The sequence below is a fragment of the Seriola dumerili genome, unplaced genomic scaffold (assembly GCF_002260705.1).
Source record: "Seriola dumerili isolate Sdu_G_001 unplaced genomic scaffold, Sdu_1.0 BDQW01000409.1, whole genome shotgun sequence".
Lineage (NCBI taxonomy): Eukaryota > Metazoa > Chordata > Actinopteri > Carangiformes > Carangidae > Seriola > Seriola dumerili.
Genome location: NW_019174664.1, coordinates 835,011 through 857,081, shown reverse-complemented (window position 1 = coordinate 857,081; position 22,071 = coordinate 835,011). Strand labels below are relative to the sequence as shown.

The following is a 22,071-nucleotide window of genomic DNA, read 5'->3' as shown; positions in this document are numbered from 1 at the left end:
GTGTTCAGTTGTTCTTCAGGAAGTGTCATACAATGCTTTTAATACTGGACAAATTAAATCTTCCTACAACTTGATGTGAACTCAGGCCCTGGATCTCAGGAGATTATTATGGGTTATTCTTCAGACCAGTGCGGTTTAGTTGCTTTGGCCTTGGAGTTTGTTGTCAGAGGAGCAGACAGGAAATAATACAAGTCATGTTTGGGCGACATGCCACAAGTGCAACAGGAAAATACTGTAGATAGGCCTTGACTTATAAACATCCCCGAATTCCTTCTGCTGGTTAATTACCTGCCATTCCCAGTGGACTGTACATCACACCAGTAAACATTTTGACAGGTGTGTTTTCTAATATCAAATAACTTGTTGTGTATCCGAGCACCAAGGCCTTGCTATACATATGATTCCATGAGCGCTAGTCTTAATGGGTGAATGTGTGGCGAAAGGGAGAGAGTTCCCATTGATAGTGAAGTCTTTGTGGTAGCTTCAGGCCATGCATGCGTGGATTGTTAATGTCTGTTGGATGTGGTGGACTGTGACTAAGGAGAAAAAAATCTGATACAGTGAGTCCATGGAGTTTCTTAAAAGAAAGGCTCTTGGACATCCGGCAAGTGAGGCAGAAACAGTGCTCTAGCTTAAAATGCAAATTACTTGGTCAGAGGTCCCATAGTTCCCCCCCTACCCCCCGCCATCACCCCTCTCCTCCCTGTCTCCCCTCTCTATTCTGCTCAGAGTATAGAGGCAGCGTGAAATCCATCCTGGGAGGGGCTATTGTACTCCGGGAAGCAACCGTCAAACTGGAATGGTTAAGACCAGGCCCAGGCCAGGGGATCTCTTTTTATAGCCCGAGGCTTTGGGAGAGCTGTGCAGTGCTGCTGAAAAACAGCCGGCCAGAGGCGTGGGTCTGGGATGAGCCGGCAATCTCTCACTCATCCTTCCTGGTGTCTGTCTCAGGAACTGCTGCTATCATAACAAGGCCTCACGCTCTGTAGCCTCGCCGGCTCTGTGAGGCAGACTCAGGTTTAATCGTCCATGATGGTGTGTACTCTGCCAAAGGGCCACACGGGTATCTACCATTCCCATCCTCTCCTCTCCTGCTCCACCTTGCCTTGTCCTCTCAGCTGCCCCTGTAGCTGTCGGACTGAGAGACAGAGAGGCACAAAACCAGCACACCCACCCACCCCCCACTCCACTCCATCAATAGCCCCCTTGGACAAAGCTGCTGTCTTTGCAACATGCTAACCATGCTGACAGAGAGGAGGGAGAAAGAGAGGAGATAGAAGGAAGGAAGGAAAGAGGGAAAGTGTTTGGAGGACAACAAATATATATGCCTCTCACCTCCTTGTCCTCAGTAGTGTGTCCTCCGAGAAGCTTCAGGCACTCCCTGGTGACCCTTTAATCCTGGTAGCCTCCCATAAACTCTCAGTTTTTACCACACTGCCAGGTCCAGCGCACTCATCTTTACAGTGTCCTGTGAGGGTTGCGAGTGGCTGAACACAGATTGGAATTCTCCTGTGCTGTTTACTTTCCCACAACTTCTCCCCTGCACCGTGTGCACTAGCAGCTCAGATGAGGTAACCCTCTTTGCTCCCTCCCCTTTCTCTCTGCCTCACTCGGCTCTCTGGTTCCGTTCCTCCCTCTATCTTGCCTCTCTGTCCCTCTCTTTTTTAGATGGGTCTATACCCCCCTTCAGCCCCTTCAGTCCCATGCTATCCTTTCTTTGGTTTTCTCCCTCCTCCCACTCTCCAGACCCCTGCTGCTGTCCAGACAGCAGCACAAAGCAGGGTGAGGGCACTAACACAGCTGGCCAATGGTAGAGTGACAAAGTTAAGCATGCGGCCAATGAAAAGCTTAGGGGGTGGAATTTGCTCCAATCAGGGGAGACAGTCAGAACAAGTGGGTTGGACAAATGGTATTAGGGCCGATGCAGTCTCACAGCACTTCCTGTGTAGGACTGCAGGTGTGTGTGCACACACTGTACTTGAGTCATTTGCACAATTTTCTTATTAATGGCTGAGATTATTATTATTATTATTATTATTATTATTATTATTATTATTATTATTATATCTAGAAGTTCATTTAGAGGATGCACATGAGCACAATAAGATCGCATCAGGGTTCATTCATTCACCCACTATTTATCTACTGTTTTACAGTGGGTTTGGTTTATTACTTTGGGCCATACATTTGCAAAATTAATAGTTATTTCATAATTTGATAGTTAACACTAACTAACAACTAACTTAGTTATTTGAATACCTATGATTTAACTTAAAAATTCATTATGTTTCAAATTATTGTATAAAAATTATGTTTTATATTTTTGTGTATAAAATCTTAATCTGCTAAGTAACTAGCAACTACAGCTGTCAAATAAATCTGGACTGTAGTAGAGTATAAGCATAAAGTAGCAGAAAGTGTAAAAGTGTGATGAACTGCAGTACTTAGCTGAATGTACTTAGTTACAGTCCACCACTGATGTTTTATAGTCATGTTTTTAGTCTTTAGACTGTTCTGTGACTCTGCAAATGAATGGTGTCCGTCTGCTATTTTTGACCTTTCTTACTACACCAGTGCTTCTATTTCTGCCTCTAATCACATTTACAGTACTGCGGGCTCAGGCAGCTTGTGGCATGCAGCAGTAGAAGACGCTGCACAATGAACCTGAGCTAATGTGTGAGGTCAAGTCAAGAAACAAAGCTCAGTTGTTCACATGCACGTCCTCATTCATCTGCAGACTGACTGCAAAGGAAACACAAAATCACACAATCTTACTGTTGTCCAGAAGATTTATTAAAACACATTGAACAAATACACAGAATACAAATAAAAAGATGACAATTCACTTTTTCATTCAATTGCTATACAGCACAAATATCAGAACCATAACACTGCTTGGAGCTCATTGTCTGTAAATGCTAGATACACTACCGTCTCCCCAAAGTGAACCGTCATATCAAACGCTTCACATGCTGTGCATTCACTGCAACAAAGGTGCCTTTTATCAGGGTCTTTTGGTAGCTTTTGAAGCCATGTTAATAAGCATGTACATACATTGTTAACATATTTATAATATTAGACTGAAGCCTTTTTTTTCTAACAGACGTTACATTCATACTGACTTCAGTTTGATTGCATTTGATTGCAGTATGTTTTCGATGTCATCTCATGGTCATCGCTCCAGAGGGAAAAGACATGATTTTGATTGATGAGCACATGTGGTGCACACTGCAGTTCTATGGCAACACCACCCAGCAGACATTCATCTTTTTTCACTTTGATACATAAATCTATAGGAGATGGACTTATCTCTGAAAAATCTTTCAAGTATTTACATGTTTCTGAGGTTCTATCTGTCAAGCAACCTAATACATGTCATGGTCAAGTAATTGATGAAATGAACAGAAACACAGTGAACAGAACAGCACTGATTAACACTAACAAAGCGCAAAAAACCAATATGACATACTTCAAGGTTCATCTCATGGTGCTTTCAAAACGAGTCGGGTAATGTTTTGCAACTCAGTTTTCTTACTTAAAGCATATCTGAGAATTGGCGAGGAGGTTGCAGTCACACAATCTAAGTAAGTGAAAAGGGGTCAGATGAGAGCACCTCAGGACAATCATTTGAACTGGCAAAAAGGAGAGTAAGAAAATACGCTCACCAACTCTATACAACACTACCTCTTCAGTTTAGGTTAGTCCAATCACAATCATCATCTCAACAATGTTAAATAAGTGCTGTGGCAATGGCAATAATAATACAAACAGGTAATGCCACTGGTCTTTGGAAAAAGAAAGAAAAGAGACATGTGTCAATAAGAATTTGCACTTTGAGTCCAAACATTCAAACAATGCCTTCATAGAAAAGGAAATATAGTAAGCTTGAATTTATAAAAGATTGTTTTACGTAGTGGACTGTCACTTCAGCACATTATAATAGTAGATGGAATGGAATGGATATGTAGCTGTACCATGCTAAAGTGCCTTCACACCAGGTAAAGTGATAGGCGACGACAGACACTTCTGAAAGAACCAAAACAGAACTGAGGAAGCTGGAAGTGAAGACATCATCTACGAGTAATGTTGTGCAACATTGGTCCTTAAAAAGCTGATACACAGAGAATATTCCTTCAAATGTAGGTTCAGACTGTGACACTACCAATTACAGTCTTCACCTCTGTGGAGGAAATACACTGCATCAAAGAACAAATCATACTGGATCATCATCTTTAATGGCACCAAATACATCTAATTTTTACCTTAACGTAAAGAGAAGCAAACAAAAGCTCATTTTGCGACAAATACAAGACTTAAGGTGACATTGCGCCATAAGGACTTTATGTTTCTTATTCAGTTCTAACAATGAAAGGGAACTGGGAAAGTCCCTGGGATGTAAGAGGAAAAAAAGCCACTCTCCACTCAGGACTGTGTTCTCAGTTAGGCCTGAACATTAAAGCCCTCTATGTGGATGTAGACCAGATGAGTTCCTGTTTATAGTGCAGTCCCACTGGTCATGGCCCCAGGGTTAAGCTCTATAGCCACTACTAACATTCAAATATAGAAAGAATCACAAATATTGTACCATACACAGAAATACTCAGTCTTCTCTGAAATGTGTTAAAAATCATTTTTGCCTCAGCCACAGTTTCTTCTGCTCTGCCCGATCTTCATATATGATACCAAGCCAGGCTTCTGATTTCATCCATGTATGTATACATATTTCACTATGATTAGACCTATGTGAGGTAAAATAAACAGCAGTCTCTGAGTATATACAGTACAAGAGGCCAACCCTAACAGGTACTGCAGTCAAGTGTATCTGCAGGTTTGGCAGAAATGACTTTCTCCAAATTACCAGTGGGTGGCAGTCTTTAGAGGATTCAGACAGACTGTGTCCAGCTACTGCATACATGAGAATAGTTTTTGATGCTTTCAAAAATCAATACTTCATCCACTGGTTACTACATGAACAAAAAAAACACTTATTCATTTAAAGTAACAATATCAGCCCTCAAAAAAAAAACAAAAAAAAAAAAAAAAAAAAAAAAAAAAACTATCTCCTATCAAACCATGACTGAAGACATCATTGACTCCACTTCCTCTTCACAGAGAAAAAAGCTCCAGTGGGGCACAGTCACAGTGTACAATGATTGGGAAGATGGTTAAAAGCAGCAGAGTGCGCGCAGAATGAAACGGTCGAGGCTGGCACGAATAAAACACACATTCCAAGATTAGAATGAGCCCCAAATAAGAGCATCAGAAACTCAGTACTGCCAACTTGCTTGAGTTTTGCCTTGCAGTGAAGGGCTGAAAAAAATTCCTCTGTCAGGAAAGCTGCTCCTTTTTCCCTCCTAATCTATGATCCTCAAAAGATAAAAGTGCAATTGTTAAGATAGATACATCTGCATTAATCAAAAAAGTTACATCGCCTTAACCGTAGACAGCAGAGAGCTTGATTTTGTAGATTTTAAAGTCAGGAAGGAGCAGGAGAAAGAGGACGATGTGGCGCAAGAGATGGGCGGCTGTCATCCATACAGATTCCATCCCTGGGAGTTTCTGACCTCAGGTCAGTGTTACAGAGCTCATCTAGTCCTCAATGCAGATGACATCACTAGGTTTGCCTGACTTGAGGTCAGGCGTAGCCACGTCTCTCAAGGAGTCAAGTGACTTCTTGTCCAGATGGCTTGTGGGGGGTGGGGGACCGTTAGAGGACACTAGAGAGGAAAGAGATTGAATATTTAGGAGTTCACAGTCTGTGTTTAACCGTTCTTAGCATAGAAATGTGAGATGTAAAATGTTTTGATTCAATGACTTACAAACAGAACGAGTAACTTCAGCATCTTATCAAAATTCAAAACTCAAATTCAAATTTAATAATTGTGTGCAATTTGTGGAAAGATCCTCTTAATCATATGAAAAATATCTAATATCTAGTGTGTCAAAAGGATTACTGGCAGCAGCAAAAATCAAGACTTTCTTATAGAATATTCATTGTGTGTTTGCCAATAAGGCCTCGTTCAAATGACCAAATTACAGTTAACAATTACCAGAATTTAAGTGGCATGAGCAACCCCCAACCTCTCTCCCCCACCTGTTTGATGTCATGTGTTACTGTAAATGTCGATCCTTACCGCTGACGTACGGTCCCAGAGGCATCTGACTGTAGTTGACCATGGGCTGTCCCCCCGGTCCTCTGAATCCTCCACCAAAGCTGCTGCTGTACATCTGGGAGCAGCCAAACCCGCCCTGGCTAAAAGGCTGAAGAACGCACATGAAGATCCATTACCCTGCTGCACACTACACCTTCACGGGACTCATTTATAGAATAATAAAACAAAAAGGTAAACCTATTACAGTGACACAATAGGTGTCCAGCAGATGATGTTGCTTCTAAATATTCAGCAGGTCTGACTAGTTTTCTTCTTACAGTGGGAACACAAGTATGTAAAAAAAAACAAAAAAAAAAAAACAAAGGAAAGCAAGTCAGATTGCCTACTGTTTCCCTGGTTACGACAAGAGTTGGCATAGCAACCAAAAAAAACACACATTCAATTGTGGAGAACAGGTGCAGTAGAGATAAAAGTAATGAGACAATACAGCCTCTGTTAAATCCTTTGGGACTGAAGCGTGGAGCTGAGTGGTGAAAGTAAACAACTGCTTTTTTCACATTACACCTGGGGAAACTCTTCCATGGGGGATAGCGAGTCTCCACAGGTTTTTGAAGGAATAATGTGGTTGCGGAGTCATGAGTATAGAAATATTCACAGTTTTTAGGCCATGGCCTTTTCATTTCATAAAAGTCCTGTCACACATTTTAGTGAGCCTTGTTTCCTCACCCTTATGAGCCTAATGAGCCTCCACTGCAAAGTAATCACCAGCAAAGTCCAAAACATTGATGAAAGAGTCTAATAAATCTCCAATAAGTTGTTCCTGGACCAAATAGCTGAATTCTTACTTTTAGAGAGATTAACTAACATAACCGCAGTACTACATTTCAAGACCTATGGTTCCTGTTATTTTCTCGCTTTGGAAACTTTTGTAAAGGTGACCAATAATGAACTTGGACAATTTCTGGCACTGAGCCCCCATAGATACAGTATACAGTAGGTACATCATAAATTAAGGACATATGAAATTTCTGTTAGCTACAACTCTGTCACTGTTTTGTTTTTGTTGTTTTGTGTCTTTACTAAGGTATACTTTAGTGTGTATGTATCTGTATGTGTAAGTGTGTATGAGTGTGTGTGTGTACATATACTGTATGTATATGTGTGTATGTGTATATATGCATACAAACGTATAATTTGTTTTTCTTCTCGCTTCTTGTGTTTTGTATTGTTTACGTGGGTGCATGGGGGCGGACGGAAGGGATGGGAAATATCTAGATACTCAGCGTACTATTATGTTTGAAGGTTCATTCATAGGTGATTGCTGATTATTGAACACTGATACACTGATTATGAAATAAAAAGATGTGAAAGATGAAATAGAGAAGAAATCTCTCTCTTACAGTGCTAAAATGATGTCTTACAACAAGTCCAGATGACTTGACTCTTGTCTATGAGGAAATAACACAGAAGAATTGTTTGTTCTTGAGTTTGAGTTTTCCCAAAGTCACCTCACCTGCTGCGGTGGCGGTTCGCTGCCTCTGCTGGTGAGGCGGCTCAGGATGCTCCTCTCAGACATCTGCAGGCGGGCCGATACCGGTGGGATCCTGGACAACATGTTGGGCAGTCGTGTCACATCTGCTTTCATGTCACTCAGAAGTTCCTCCAGCTGGTTCAGCACTGCAAGTCCACAAGAACACACACACACACACACACTTAACACTTATGTTAACAGTCATTTGATGCCTATACCGGTGGTACGAATTAATGAGAAAAAGATGAGTGAGACAAAATGCAGGGAAACGTTCTGAAAGATCCTGTTTAAAAGTAATCTCAAATCATTAGAAAAGCAAATTAATTGTGGGAGCTTGGGCCTGAAATTAACAACTGCCAAGAACTAAATGCCATAAAATTCTTCACTGGCGAATAAATCAATAAGGGTCACGGGCAGCAACATTTTGAAACGATAACATTTTAACACCTCAGTTTGATACGGTCTTTGGTCTTGGCTTCCTCCCAAACTTTCATCCTACTAATAGCTGTAAACATGTTTTGACGGTGAGTCAAATGAACATAAAATGACGCCAGTGTGTCAAACAGGATCTTTAATGGCTGCCTGTTAGAAGCTCTACACACAGCAGTGGTGGGGAAGCATCTGTCTGTGCTTCATTTTGTGACTAATTATTGTCTGGATGGACGGATAAACCTGTTTCCAACTGAAACTACATTGTTTAAAGGAATTTACAACAGAGTGTTAGAAAGAGTGCGGCTGGTCAATTTGCCTTAGGATAAAAAAAAAAAAATAAAAAAAAAGGAGCATGATGATAGAAAATAAACAAGTTGATTTGCATTAGAAACAGGTCAGCTCCAAAAAGTGACTTGCTAAGTTGAATTTTCATTGGTTAAAACATCAATTTTATTCCAATGGAGCAGCATAAACTCAGCATAAACAACAAAACTATGACTAAGTATTAAATAAAATATGTTTTCTGAATACATTAATAGTAAAATATTGACGATTCTAGGGGGATTTCAGGAGATTTATATTCAGAATTTGCATTTGCCTCTTTAATGAATGTTTCATTCGCAGCACAGACGACCGGTGGGCTGAACAAAACATCTTGTGAAAATTTATATCATCACTTTTGTCCTGTATAAGTTATTTGTGCAGGTTCATTTTCCTGCAACCTTTGGCAGATGAGACACTGGTGAACTGTTGCTATTTCTGAGACCTTTGTGCAGCACGGCGTTGGCAGGCTTGTTCCCAGCCAGAGACTCTTTGGACAGGTGCTGGTGGGACTCTGCCAGACATTCAACCTCAGCAAAACGCGTGTTGAGAGCCATGGCCGGGTGACTGGGGTCCTGGGTCATATTCAGGTAAGCTGCCCGCCTCAGCTGCTCCTCAATCACCAGAGCCTGCTCCAACAACTACAGCGCGAGGTGGGGGAAAGAAAAGGAGAGGATGAAACACAGACGTGACAGACAGTTAGTTTCAGTTTGCAGTTTGTTTTTATCACAAAGACTCAAGCATTGCCTTAAATCGGCGAGCCAGGAACTTGTTCTTCATCTCTAGGTAGTTGCCCTTATGCATCTCAGTCTTAAAGGGCTCGTTCAGAATAGCATAGCGTGGGTCGTTCTGAATGTCCTGCCAGCGAGCATAGCCATGTCTGAGACAGATTCCCGGTCAAGAAAAAGCAAACTGAAGCACAGCAACTCATAAAATTCTTCAAATACAACAGCGAGATAGCTTTAGTTTTATATTGCTCCTCACATTTTGTAAATATCAGCCTCTGAACCACTGTCTCTCTCCCCCCCCACGGTCATAAGTAATTACATTACTTCGCCAGATGCTGAGCTTCTCGCTCCTACAGCTGGGAAAGGATACGTTACGATGCCAGCCAACAGCCAGTAGTCATGGCGACGGTGCCAGATGTCATGCATCTTTCCAGAAGACAGCGCCGCTCGCTCCTCAGTTTGCCACAGGGTGTGCAGCTCTGACGGCATTGATATAAAGACAGACAGTTTTTTTTTTTTTTTTTTTTTTTTTTTTTTTTACAAGAAATGCAAAGTTATATTCAGGCATATTAAGAGAAGTAAGAGCACATTAACAGCACAATCGAGATTTATGACGAGACAAAGCTGCTTCGTTATGGCACCTGAGATAAACAACCTGTAGTAAGACCCTGGAGCAGAAATTTAGGAGTTATTAAACAAAGTCTGGTGGAGGTAAGTTATCAATGACACATTTTTCCACTGATATTAAATTATGGAGTGACTTTGTGAACTCATGAAATCAAAATAGTTTTATTGAAATGCATGGTTTCCAGCTGTGAGAAAATAAAAATTTAAAATCAGCTGAAGTGCTGTCACAGTTGTTTTCCCGCCCGTTGTTTCTTTATTCACTCTCTGCTCATTTGTCTCCAGATAACACAAACACACCAGATAGCACCTGTCTCGTCTCTCTGATCTTCATCTTAAGAAAAAGACTTCACCAATTAAAACTGAGCTGCACAATATTACATTGCGCTATTATGGAAATGAGCCATTTCAAATGACAATGACAAACGTGTCGTGCTGACAAACACAATGCACTCGATTCAAGTCTGTTCTGATAGGTTAAAAAGTTTTGTCATAAAAGCAGCTTTAAGACTAAATAAGACCAGACACTGTGCTGCAGTCATCTAGTGTCTGACAACTGGGTTCATGTAATGTGCAATCAGAGGTGGGTTGCATGTTAAAAACTATGAAACTATTTTTTCAAAGAGGCTATTTTCTAAAGATCACTTTGGAACATAATATATACTTTCAACAGCTGTGTCACATTCCTCCCTCCCTCCCCCACTTCTTTGTTCGCCTTCAGTCATTTAGGATCAAAACAAAGTCAGATGTATTCTCACCTGTGAAACCTCCATCAGCAATATTAAACATGAACTTGGCTTTGAATCCATTTTTGTCCTCCCTCCTGCTCTCGTCCATCTCATCCAAAGTGTCTTTGTCTCCATTTAATCGACCCTCTAATGCGTATTCACTCTTCATGTCATCTGCAACAGCTACATGAATGACAGAAGGATTTCTTAAAAGACATATCTGTATAATGGACTATCACTACAGACTGCTTTGCTTTTAGAGAAAAGAGCACACTGATTGCACCATTTCTACCTGGCTTATTTTCCTTGTCTTCAGTTTTTGCCAGAGGAGAATCAGTATCTCCTTTGTCTGAGGACTTCTCTGTTTCTCTGCAGGGCTCCACTGAGGATAGCACAGGCCCAAAAAAAAAAAAAAAAAAAAAAAAGAAAGATTAACTTAAACAAAGTACAACCTCACAGAAGAATAAATTTTGCAGCACACGGATCGTGCACCACTCACTTTTAGGTGAGGTTTGACTGGATGACAGCTCTGTCTGTTTCAAAGCGGACTCTTTTGTGTTGGCAGATGACTCTGTCTTTGTGGAGGGTGACTCAGTTCTGTCCCTCTCATCTCCTGTTTTCTCCTCTGAGCTGGCCTTGCTCTCCTCACTGTCAGCTGCCTTCTCAGGTGCAGATGCTGGCTCTGCACTGGAATTCTGCCGAGGGAAAAAACAGACAGGGCAAGCGGGAGGAGAACGAGGAAAGTTGGTAGAGGGCAAGGAGACAAGTTAAAAGTTTGACAATCGCATCTGGATGATAAGACAAAGTACGGTTAAAGTGTAATGAACCATGAGAAGACAGACATGACGATAAAGGAAAACAGAATGAAAGTGATGGGTAGTGGAAGAAAAAAACAACAGGACTCACTTCGTGCTCTGACAGTTTCTTGCTATCTTGGTCTGCGGTCTCCTTGTCCTCAGCGGTACCCAAGAGAGACTCAGTCTTCTCTACAGTCCAGAAAACAACAACAACAAACAACTCTCTTTTTTTCTGAGCACAAACTTTAGAGTTGGAGATAAAACAAAACATGATTAATGCAGACACTTTGTCCTGACCTGGTGGGACAGGGGTGCCGGGCTGCGTGGCGACAGGGCTGGCTGGCACAGGGGTGTTGGGATCAGAGGATACACTCTCAGTCAGTTTCTTCAGCTCCATTCCGATGGGAATCAGATCTGGAGAACTCAGCTTCCCATTTACATGCTCAAACTCTTGCACCTACAGAGAGATTGGTTCAACTGTAATACAATGAAAATCTACACGTCCACGGGATGGCCTCCTTGACTCAAAAAAAGGGATTAAGGAAGAGATCTACGAATGTGGTGTGCTGAATCAGCGGTTTAATTCTAAATTGTCCGTATTCTGAAGTTATCCTTCTTAAATTCAACCTTTGCGTCATTTTCATGTAAATTTAGTGAGGCTGAAACCGTTACTTGATTGATCGATTAGTCAATTGCCAGAGAAATCTTTGGCAACTATTTTTCATAATTGATTAATTGTTTCTGCCATTTTTCTGGCTAAAATAAAGAAAAAATGTCAAACATTCTCTGATTCCAGCCAATCAAACGAGAGGATGCTGCTTTTCTATGGAATACGCCACTGTAATCTGAATATTCTGAGGTTTTGGACTCATTTGGAGACACTACCTTTAGCTATTCAGCATTTTCCTTCTATTTTTAAACATTTCATGACTAAACAATTGATTAATTGAATAAAAAATGATTGGCAGGCAAGTATTACCAAATTGGTAAAAAATAAAAAAATAAAAAAAATAAAAAATTGGGTTGAGTTAAGGTATATCGAACATGGTAAACACATCTGATCTGAGTTTTGATCAAAAATGGTGTTTAACAATGATGTAAAGTGGGAAGATTTTATTTATAAAATAACTTAAATTACAAAACATTAGTCCAATAGTGTCAGACAAAATGACCAAATAATGTTAGATAAAGATAACCTGATATTTCCTACTTATTCTAAAAGAACACTAGTAACTCTGCAACACATAGTTCTCTATGTTTTACATACATTAATAAAACAAAGTCACGCCCACATTGTTTAAGGATTGACAGGGAGGTTTCATATATCATTTAGCCCCTTTACCCTGGTGTATACATGGCAAACGAAGCCTACAAAACATTTGTATTTTGTATGTCTAAAAGAGTTTGCACCCAAAAGGTACTCTTGTCTACATCTGCCTATTCCTGAACAGTTTGACCTACTTTCTCTAATCTCACAGTGCTACAGCAGAAAACTCAGTATTCTGTGTTGAAGAAGCCTTGGTTGAACAACCAGTACCTTTTTCCTGACAAGGGACATGACCCCGATTCTGGTGAGAACATGCTGACGAGACAGTCCCTCACGTGGGACTCCATCAGCGAAGGTCTCTGCTCCGTCTGCTCCCGGTTCACATAGATGTCTCATGAACAGAGACACATAGGCCCTGATGAACGAAAAAAAGACACTTTACAGTACATGCGACCGGAGAGATTCCTCTGAGGTTACCAGCTCTAAAACCATGTTTGAACCGCTTTTAACAGCTGGGGAGAGAAGCAGTAAAAGCAGCAGCAGCACTAGTAGAAGTAATTACAAACCCCAATTCCAAAGAAGTTGGGACATTGTGTAAAATGTAAATAAAAACAGAATACAGTGATTTGCAAATCCTTTTTGACCCACATTCAATTGAATACACTACAAAGACAAGATATTTAAAGTTCAAACGGAAAAACTTTTTTTTTTTTTTTTTTGCAAATATTCCCTCATTTTGAATTTGATGCCTGCAACACGTTCCAAAAAAGCTGGGACAGGGGCATGTTTACCACTGTGTTACATCACCTTTCCTTTTAACAACACTCAAGCGTTTGGGAACTGAGGACACTAATTGTTGAAGCTTTGTAGCTGGAATTTCCTCCCATTCTTGCTTGATGTACGACTTCAGTTGCTCAACAGTCCGGGGTCTCCGCTGCCGTATTTTGCGCTTCATAATGCGCCACACATTTTCAATGGGAGACAGGTCTGGACTGCAGACAGGCCAGTCTAGTACCGCACTCTTTTACTACGAAGCCCACGCTGTTGTAACACGTCGCTTGGATGGCAGCATATGTTGCTCCAAAACCTGTATGTACCTTTCAGCATTAATGGTGCCTTCACAGATGTGCAAGTTACCCGTGCCATGGGCACTAACACACCCCCATACCATCACAGATGCTGGCTTTTGAACTTTGCGCTGATAACAATCTGGATGGTCCTTTTCGTCTTTAGCCCGGAGAACACGACGTCCATGGTTTCCAAAAACAATTTGAAATGTGGACTCGTCAGACCACAGCACACTTTTCCACTTTGCGTCAGTCCATCTCAGATGAGCTCGGGCCCAGAGAAGCCGGCGCCGTTTCTGGGTGTTGTTGATATATGGCTTTCGCTTTGCATGGTAGAGTTTTAACTTGCACTTGTAGATGTAGCGTCGAACTGTGTTAACTGACAATGGTTTTCCAAAGTGTTCCTGAGCCCACGTGGTAATATCCTTTACAGAATGATGCCGGTTTTTAATGCAGTGCCGCCTGAGGGATCGAAGGTCACGGGCATTCAATGTTGGTTTTCGGCCTTGCTGCTTACATGCAGAGATTTGTCCAGATTCTCCGAATCTTTTGATGATATCATGGATTGTAGATGATGAAATCCCTAACTTCCTTGCAATTGTACGTTGAGAAACATTGTTATCAAACTGTTGGACTATTTGCTCACGCAGTTGTTCACAAAGTGGTGAACCTCGGCCCATCCTTGCTTGTGAATGACTGAGCCTTTCGGGGATGCTCATTTTATACCCAATCATGACACTCACCTGTTTCCAATTAACCTGTTCACCTGTGGAATGTTCCAAACAGGTGATTTTTGAGTGTTCCTCAACTTTCCCAATCTTTTGTTGCCCCTGTCCCTGCTTTTTTGCAACGTGTTGCAGGCATCAAATTCAAAATGACTGAATATTTGCAAAAAAAATAAAGTTTTTCAGTTTGAACTTTAAATATCTTGTCTTTGTAGTGTATTCAATTGAATGTGGGTCAAAAAGGATTTGCAAATCACTGTATTCTGTTTTTATTTACATTTTACACAATGTCCCAACTTCTTTGGAATTGGGGTTTGTATCATCAGGATAGTAGAATGAGGACTAATAGTGATGGTTGTACAAATAGCATTAGCTGTAGGAGTAGAGGAAGCGGTGGCATGATAACATTAGCACATTAGTGGGAGAGATGCTAGACTGAGTTTGCCTGCAATCCAAAAAAAAAAGAAAATCACATATTACTATTTTCTTTTTCTATTTTCATACGCATTTTTCTATATAATAGTTTCTCTATCTCTCTTGGTATTTTTCATTACAGTAACTTACTAAATCTGATTGGTTCTGCCTGAGGGCAGTTTGATTCTCAATCATATAGATCAGAATCACCTTTGTGATGAATGTGTTTGTGTCTATAAAATGCCTGTTCTGCTTTGTGATGGTGGTTTGACAGTACCTGAGGAAGATCCCTGTAGATTGAAACGATGCTTTATCAAAATTCCTGTGAGCCATTAGCACATTGTGTAGATCCTATTTCTGACTCTTGCCTGAAGTTTGATTTTTTTTTTTTTTTTTGATCCAGCACCTGTGAAAGTGTGTATGCTTTATACCCTGTTTGTCCCAGTTGTAGTAGGTGAGCAGTGGTCATCCAATTTGGGAGTTTCAGCAAACAGAGGAGTTTAGATTCCACAGTCAAAAAGTTACAAATTGTTGGTATTTTAGAAGCCGATTCTAGTATTTTTCGGCTCAATATATATTTAAATTGGACTGCTTTTGACCCAACAAGATCATGAATTTATATGGGATTTAATATTTCTCTGCAAGTATTATATTCCTGGCAGTGTGGAGAAGTGAAATATCATTGACTTTCATGTTGGGAAGTAAAACTTACAGAAAATATGTTGGACCTAAAACAGAACAAATAAAATGTGGAGAATACAGAACAATTTAGAGACCTATGGCAACAGTGATAGAAGTAGTAGCAAGAGCAATAACACAATAGCAGTTGTAGTAGACATTAGCAGCACGCACAAGTCCAAATACTCCGGCAATGTATCGGGTGCACGGTCGTTGCTACCCAAACAGAATGCCGTCACTCACAGATAAATGGTGATCTTGATTAATGTGGGGGCAAAGGACGGACGCATGTCGGCCATAAGCCATCATCAGCGTACGTCACAGTGGTGGATGAGACAATTTATATAGATAGGTGAGGTTTAAACTCCATGACTACTTAATGAGATACATCTGTGAAAGAATCGCCCAGAAGTGACAAACCCAAGGAGGGAGGTGTGGCCATAACAACAGCATCGCACGATGACAAACAGCTCAACTAAAAAGTTTGAGAACAAATACCAACGTCAAGAACTAGCTACTACAGAAATATTTAATTAGGCATCTCTTTAATAGCATATAAATAGTCACATCCACTACTATTGTTTACGCTGATGATGGCTTATAGCCGAAACATGTTCGTTCCCACATTAAACACATGACTCTTTAGCTGCGAGTCATTCTGTTTGTTCAGTAATAGCAGTTGCACTGGTAGTGTCAGTAGAGGTAGCAGCACCAGTGGTAGTGTAAGTATAGTTGTATTTGTAGTTTGAGAGCTAATAGTAATCACAGGAGCCATAGCTGCAGTAATTTTGGGGGTAGTGGTAGTAACTGAGTGCTTTGCTATAGAAATAACATACACCACTCAGGGCTACTTGCATCCTAGATGTTTATTTCTGTAATGTTTGACTCTGGTGCACTACAAAGTGAGGTAACCCTGACACTGGCAAGGCCAACTTTTGCAAAGCTGATAAGAAAGTTGTGGAGCTTTGCTCTGGGCTAACCAATTAAATGTGAGAAGTTGATAAAACCCAGAACTGCCTCTTAACTTATTGGCGGGCAGCCCTTGACAAAGATGCACTGTGTGAAAAGGGAATTATAGTTAAATCAAATAAAACTTGGCATATCACACAAAAAAAACAAAAAAACAATTTACATACATATATATATATATATATATATATATATACATATATAAAAACACGCAGGGGCGTTACCTGAACTCACGCTCACTCTTCCCTCTCAGGTCCCTGACCAGCCAATGAGAGTTGAAAGCGTCCTGGGGAGGCATGCCCCAGCGCATGATGGCATTGAGGAAGGCTTTCCTCTGGCGAGCGTTGAAACCCAGAACCTTATAAAGATAAGAAATAGCTTAAGACAGAGAATGGCATAAACATATCTGAAAGAGAAAACTGATTGAAACAGCACAAAGACAGCACAGAAACACCTGTATTCTGGCGAAACAATCTGTTGATATTGGTTTCTTATGAAAATTACATTCATTCATACATAAACCGAGCTGTATTGAACTACATAGTGTAATACAGTACAGCACATTATGCTGCTTGCTGCCTAACAATGCGAGCATTTCTTGATCCTAATTCTGTCCTTGCCCCGTTCCACCGAGCAGTGAGCCAGAACGCAGGATCAGCTGGAGAGCAGTGATGCTTGCTGACATATTGGGCTTAAACTGTGAGTTTGTTTTGATGCCCAGTGTCGGCCCCTTATCCCGAGATTTCCTCCTATTATGCACAATTTACAGAATGGAGGATTATCCCCTTAGTATACTACGCTTCCAGAAATGTGATTAGTTGCTGTAAACGCACTATAAACCTCCATTTTAAGATGCATAGGGATTTCCTATGAAGGACCTACAACCTACACATACCTCAATACTGCCCCCAACGCGTGCCAGTAAGGGCGGCAGAGGTTTGTCTTTCTCGCTTTTCAGCTGCCGACGAGACTGCCTGCGCCCACCTACAACACATAAAACCAAACCCGCTGTTAGAGGGATGTTTCTCCCAGTGTCTCACCATGAGCAAAGTGACAGATCACCTTAATAATTTTAAAAGAATCATTTGTCTGATGTAGTGTCTCCACTAAAAGAGTTGTACTGCATTGCCAAACCAAAACAACACAATAGTTCAATAGTTGTATGAAGCTGATGTTTCTTTTTTTTTTTTTCTATTTCTTTTTTTTTTTTTTTTTTTTTTTTTTATTTATTTGCTGCCTACCTTCAGGCCTCTCCTCGAAATCTTCGTCCTCGTCCTCGGACCCCACAGAGTACTCCGACTGATTGTCTGAAAGATCATCCTGCCATTCTGAGCCACACATCAAAGAGAAACAGTACATTGTGTTCGCTTCTGTTGGTGGCCACCTGAGGGCGCCATGGCACTGCAGATTACTACAGACCACTACAGCTGGGCATGCACAGATTTTTTTTTTTTTTTTACCACTTCTGTCCTCTGGAAGTGAGGTGAGAGGGTGCTACTCTGCCAGACAATCACTTTCAACTTGGAGTGTACTCCAAGCTGTGATGGGCTCTGAAATCTTTACTCTCTCACAGTCTGCTGCTGTTGAACTGTGGCAATCAGGAAGTTGAAGCCACTCTGAAAAAGTACAACTGCAGGAAATATAACTGCAATAGACATAGAAACTGTTGAACTATTAGGGGAAAAAAAGTGCTTCAAAGCCCACTGAAAAGACAAGAGAGCTTTAGGCCAGTATAACAAACCATATGGTGGATTCAATGGAGGTCAATAGCTCTTGTTGAGACTTGCAGCCTTAAGAGGATTTAATAAACATGGTGATTAATTTCTGTGCCATTCTTACTTGAACTGAGCTAATACACCAAAATTATTCTGTATTAAGATAATGTCAGCGTGTCAATTCACTAATGAAGCATCAAGCATGTGAAGGTACAGCAGCAGTGGAAGTGTTCTGTTATTGAATTAGCTGGATATCAAAGCAAATCACAATGTTTAGTTTCCAACAGGAGCTGTTGACGTGCACTAAAGCCACCAGAGAGGAAGGTACACCGGGTCTGTGCAATGTTATCATGACCAAATACAGAAACATATCTCCTGTATCTGCAGTTCTAGCCCGTTCTTTACATATGTAGACACAGCGTCAGTTAGACGCCGCAAAATGTGCTTCCATTATGGCAGCGGATCGGCTGCAGATTTGAGTGACACCTTCGTAACATCTCACTTTAAAATCCATGAGCTCTTTTATCATGGAGAAACTACTGCAAATATATAATATGTGTAATTTTCATGCTCAATTCAGCAACGTAGCTTAAGCAGAACAACAAAAGTGTTAATCTTTAATCTCTTGATTGGTTTTCATAATGGGCAACAGCTCCCAAAATACCAATTCAAAACACTTAGTATTGACTGTCAGAGCTGTTAATACATCTTCCAGCTGTTAAAACTGCAGGAATATCGTTTGAGGAAGATTTTTTTTAAAAAGCAGATCCATATAATAAACTCCCAAACAGGAGCCCACTGAGTTGTTTATTCAGAAAATGTCTCTTCTTGCTGCGAAATATGCTTTTAGCTCACCTGCCACCTGTGCAGAAGCGCAGCTGTGTAAACCGGTGGCTAACAAGCCAAAAAGTGTTTTCTACATTCTACGTCCTGTGTGCTTTTGTGTGTTTGTGCTCATGTATGGGCAAGAATGTCAAATTCTGGTTAAAATTGAAGAGCGGCGATAATAGAACATGGCTGTTGCTTCCAAAATGCTGCCAAGAAATCATTTGGCACAATTATCTTAAAGATTAACACTTTAGAAATTCGTCTTGGGGAAGGCGTGAGCAACAAACCCAGGCATGTGAGTCCTGAGAGACAACCACTGTGTGTCTGTTAGCAGAGCCTACCTTGATCCTCCTGGGTCGTGTCGTTGTAGTTGACCTGCTTCCGGATGCGTTTGCCTTTGCCCAGGTTGCGAGCCAGATCCTCCTGCTGCTGCTCGTAGTGGTGGCGGAGGAGTTTTTCCCAGTAGTCTGGATCCACGTTCTCCTCCTGCTTGATGATCTCCCGCTCCACCTCTTCCTGAACGCGAGCACGCACACACACACACACACACACACACACACACACACACACAGATTAGATACTGGTTATGCTTCAGAGTGGACAAAAAACATGGTGATGCATCATAACCTAAATCCTTTTATTATGGAATTTATGGATGTACTGTATTTCATTCATTCTATGCAAACTTTGCATTTCTGTGACACTACAGTGAAACATTTCAGTTTATGCATGTAGTGTTTCATAGTATTTACATTTTGTCTTGCACATCATGTGTCAATATTTCACTGCATAAGGCTCTTTACAGACAGTTTTGAATTGAAAGTACTGAGTTATCTGTGTGTTTTTAAGGCCTTACAGACAAGTTGAAAGCATTTCTTGCATCACTGAACATTTGGAAAACCCTTTTTTTTAAAACCGTATTATCAATATTTGCATAACTATTCATTCTTTTTAATGGTGCATTGTTTTATTTTACAATGTCACAGTCATCCGTTCTCTCCATTCTGAAGTACAACGCGCAACTACAACTACTACACCTCGTCCTGATTTCGCTAGCTGAGCATCATGGGTATTTTCTCACCTCTCCATCCTCTTCTTTCACCACATACTGAGCCACCTTGAAGGAGCTCAGGTACTCGTTCATGTTCTGAATCTCCGTGTCTTCAGTGGCGTCCTGGCTGCGGTCCAACAGCTTCGAGATGGCGTCGTCATCATAGTGGATCACGTTGCCCTCCTCGCCGTCTTTGTTGTCACCTGTTGATGAGAAGCTATTGGTTAACCTCTAACAGGAGCCCTTTTTGCCCACGACCAAAGCTGTGATCTACAGAAGAAGAAAAAAAAGCATCCAAACCGAAAAAAAAAGAGAACACGTGAATGACTAGCCAACCCACATTTTTATGGATTCCCTTGCATTTTGGTTTTTGTCTCTTGTTTTCAACCCTTCGGTGCAGCTCCACACTGAGTTTGACTTTGTGAGTCACTGGCTTGCATAAAATGCGAGTGCTTTGTATAAAGAGGATACCGCTACTTCCACCAACTGCAGCACAAACAGAGGAAGAGGAAGCATCCTCTCTGTGTTTGAAAGTAACACGGTAAATGGAAGCTTTTTATTGAGAAACACAAAAAATAACAAAGCCTTTAAGTGGCTCAACTAAGGTCTGATTTGTTTGTTACCATCAAACAAGTTTAATCATGACGTAGCAGACTGAAGATCAAGTGGAAGTTTGGAGCTTACTTGGAACTTTTCTGGATTGAGTGTAGATATCATAAAACCAACCAAGAATATCAAAGGATGCCAACGCACCAGATTCTGTGTTAAATCCTCAAAGCTAGAGGGAAGATTTGGGACGTACCCATGGTTCGAGCTGCCTCCATTTCGTCTTTGAAAAGCTCCTCTGTGCCAAACTTGAGGATGTCGTCCAGCTCTTGTTTGGACATGGAGCCGGTTTTGGAGCCCAGGCCAGGCCGCACCACCAGATGGGTCAGCATCATCTTCCTCTTCGCCACCTGAGTTATCCGCTCCTCCACCGAGCCTCGCGTCACAAAACGATAGATCATCACCTTCTTATTTTGGCCTATACGGTGGGCTCTGCTAAACGCCTGGGGAAAGTGGAAATGTGGAGCGGGAGGAACAGGACACGGACGACATAGCATCAAAGTGAGTTGGCTGAAAGCTAATTAAATCACACATTGAAACAATTGCAAGTGTGCATCACATAATCTTTGAGAAATCAGTACTTGAATGTCATTGTGAGGATTCCAGTCAGAGTCGTAGATGATGACAGTGTCTGCGCTTGCAAGATTGATGCCAAGACCCCCAGCTCGTGTTGAAAGCAAGAAGCAGAATTGCTGAGCACCCGGCGCTGTGGCAAAAACCAAAGCAGAGAGTTGATGCGTGTGTGTGTGTGCGTGTGTGTGTGTGTGTGTGTGTGTGTGTGTGTGTGTGTGTTTGTGTGTGTGTGTGTGTGTGTGTGTGTGTGGGAATATGTGAGAGCAAGTGAAAGGCAGATGGAAGAAAACATGCATCTTCACAAACTCACCCAGCCAGATTGTGGATTAACAAACTCACCATTGAAGCGGTCAATGGCCTCCTGCCTTAGGCCTCCAGTTATTCCTCCATCAATACGTTCGTATTTATATCCCTCAAACTCCAAAAAATCCTCAAGCAGATCCAACATCTTTGTCATCTGTAAAAAAAATAGATCAAACTAATTGGAATTGTTGAAACTAAGAAAAGTCTGAATGTTCACTACAGATGATTTTTGGTAAATTATCTGGAGTATCGGTTGATTTATCACCTTCAGCTGGCACTGACATTGGAAAGGCTAAAATATGGATGGCTGGATTTTCAGTGTTTTGTGGCCAGTGATCAGAGAGAGCTATGACCTCCACCCAAGATGCAATATTTATTTGACTATTACCTGAGAGAAAATGAGAACTCTGTGTCCTTCATCTTTGAGTTTCTTCAGCATTTTCTGAAGCAGTGTCAGTTTTCCTGAGGACTTCACCAGTAGGTTGCCATCATAAGAACCATTGGGTAATACAGGAGCTTCCTGCGGAGACAGAAAAACGATTCCAGGCATCAACCGGAGAAATATATGAATACATTCGACAGTAAATCTGATTGACAGGAT

The 22,071-nt window shown here is 41.2% G+C and overlaps 2 protein-coding genes across 4 annotated transcripts in view; both read right to left on the bottom strand.

Moving 5' to 3' along the window:
• The window catches only part of LOC111233558 (rho guanine nucleotide exchange factor 10-like protein), a 98,249-nt gene extending 96,603 nt beyond the window's left edge, over positions 1-1,646 (bottom strand). For all 3 annotated transcript variants that reach the window (XM_022761398.1, XM_022761401.1, XM_022761400.1), the window contains exon 1: positions 1,336-1,646. The gene's annotated coding sequence lies outside the window, so the exon portion shown is untranslated. The remainder of the gene's footprint in view (positions 1-1,335) is intronic.
• Positions 1,647-5,102: 3,456 nt separating this feature from the next.
• Positions 5,103-22,071, bottom strand: part of chd5 (chromodomain helicase DNA binding protein 5) — a 31,580-nt gene continuing 14,611 nt past the window's right edge. The window contains 21 exon segments of the mRNA XM_022761409.1: positions 5,103-5,717; positions 6,135-6,261; positions 7,627-7,790; positions 8,843-9,038; positions 9,480-9,604; positions 10,508-10,660; positions 10,770-10,859; positions 10,977-11,172; positions 11,384-11,463; positions 11,572-11,731; positions 12,812-12,956; positions 16,619-16,752; positions 17,290-17,378; positions 17,636-17,722; positions 19,279-19,453; positions 20,019-20,205; positions 20,569-20,583; positions 20,787-21,037; positions 21,176-21,300; positions 21,507-21,624; positions 21,859-21,990. Of these exon segments, the coding sequence (XP_022617130.1) occupies positions 5,590-5,717; positions 6,135-6,261; positions 7,627-7,790; positions 8,843-9,038; positions 9,480-9,604; positions 10,508-10,660; positions 10,770-10,859; positions 10,977-11,172; positions 11,384-11,463; positions 11,572-11,731; positions 12,812-12,956; positions 16,619-16,752; positions 17,290-17,378; positions 17,636-17,722; positions 19,279-19,453; positions 20,019-20,205; positions 20,569-20,583; positions 20,787-21,037; positions 21,176-21,300; positions 21,507-21,624; positions 21,859-21,990 (2,877 nt within the window). The 3' untranslated portion in view covers positions 5,103-5,589.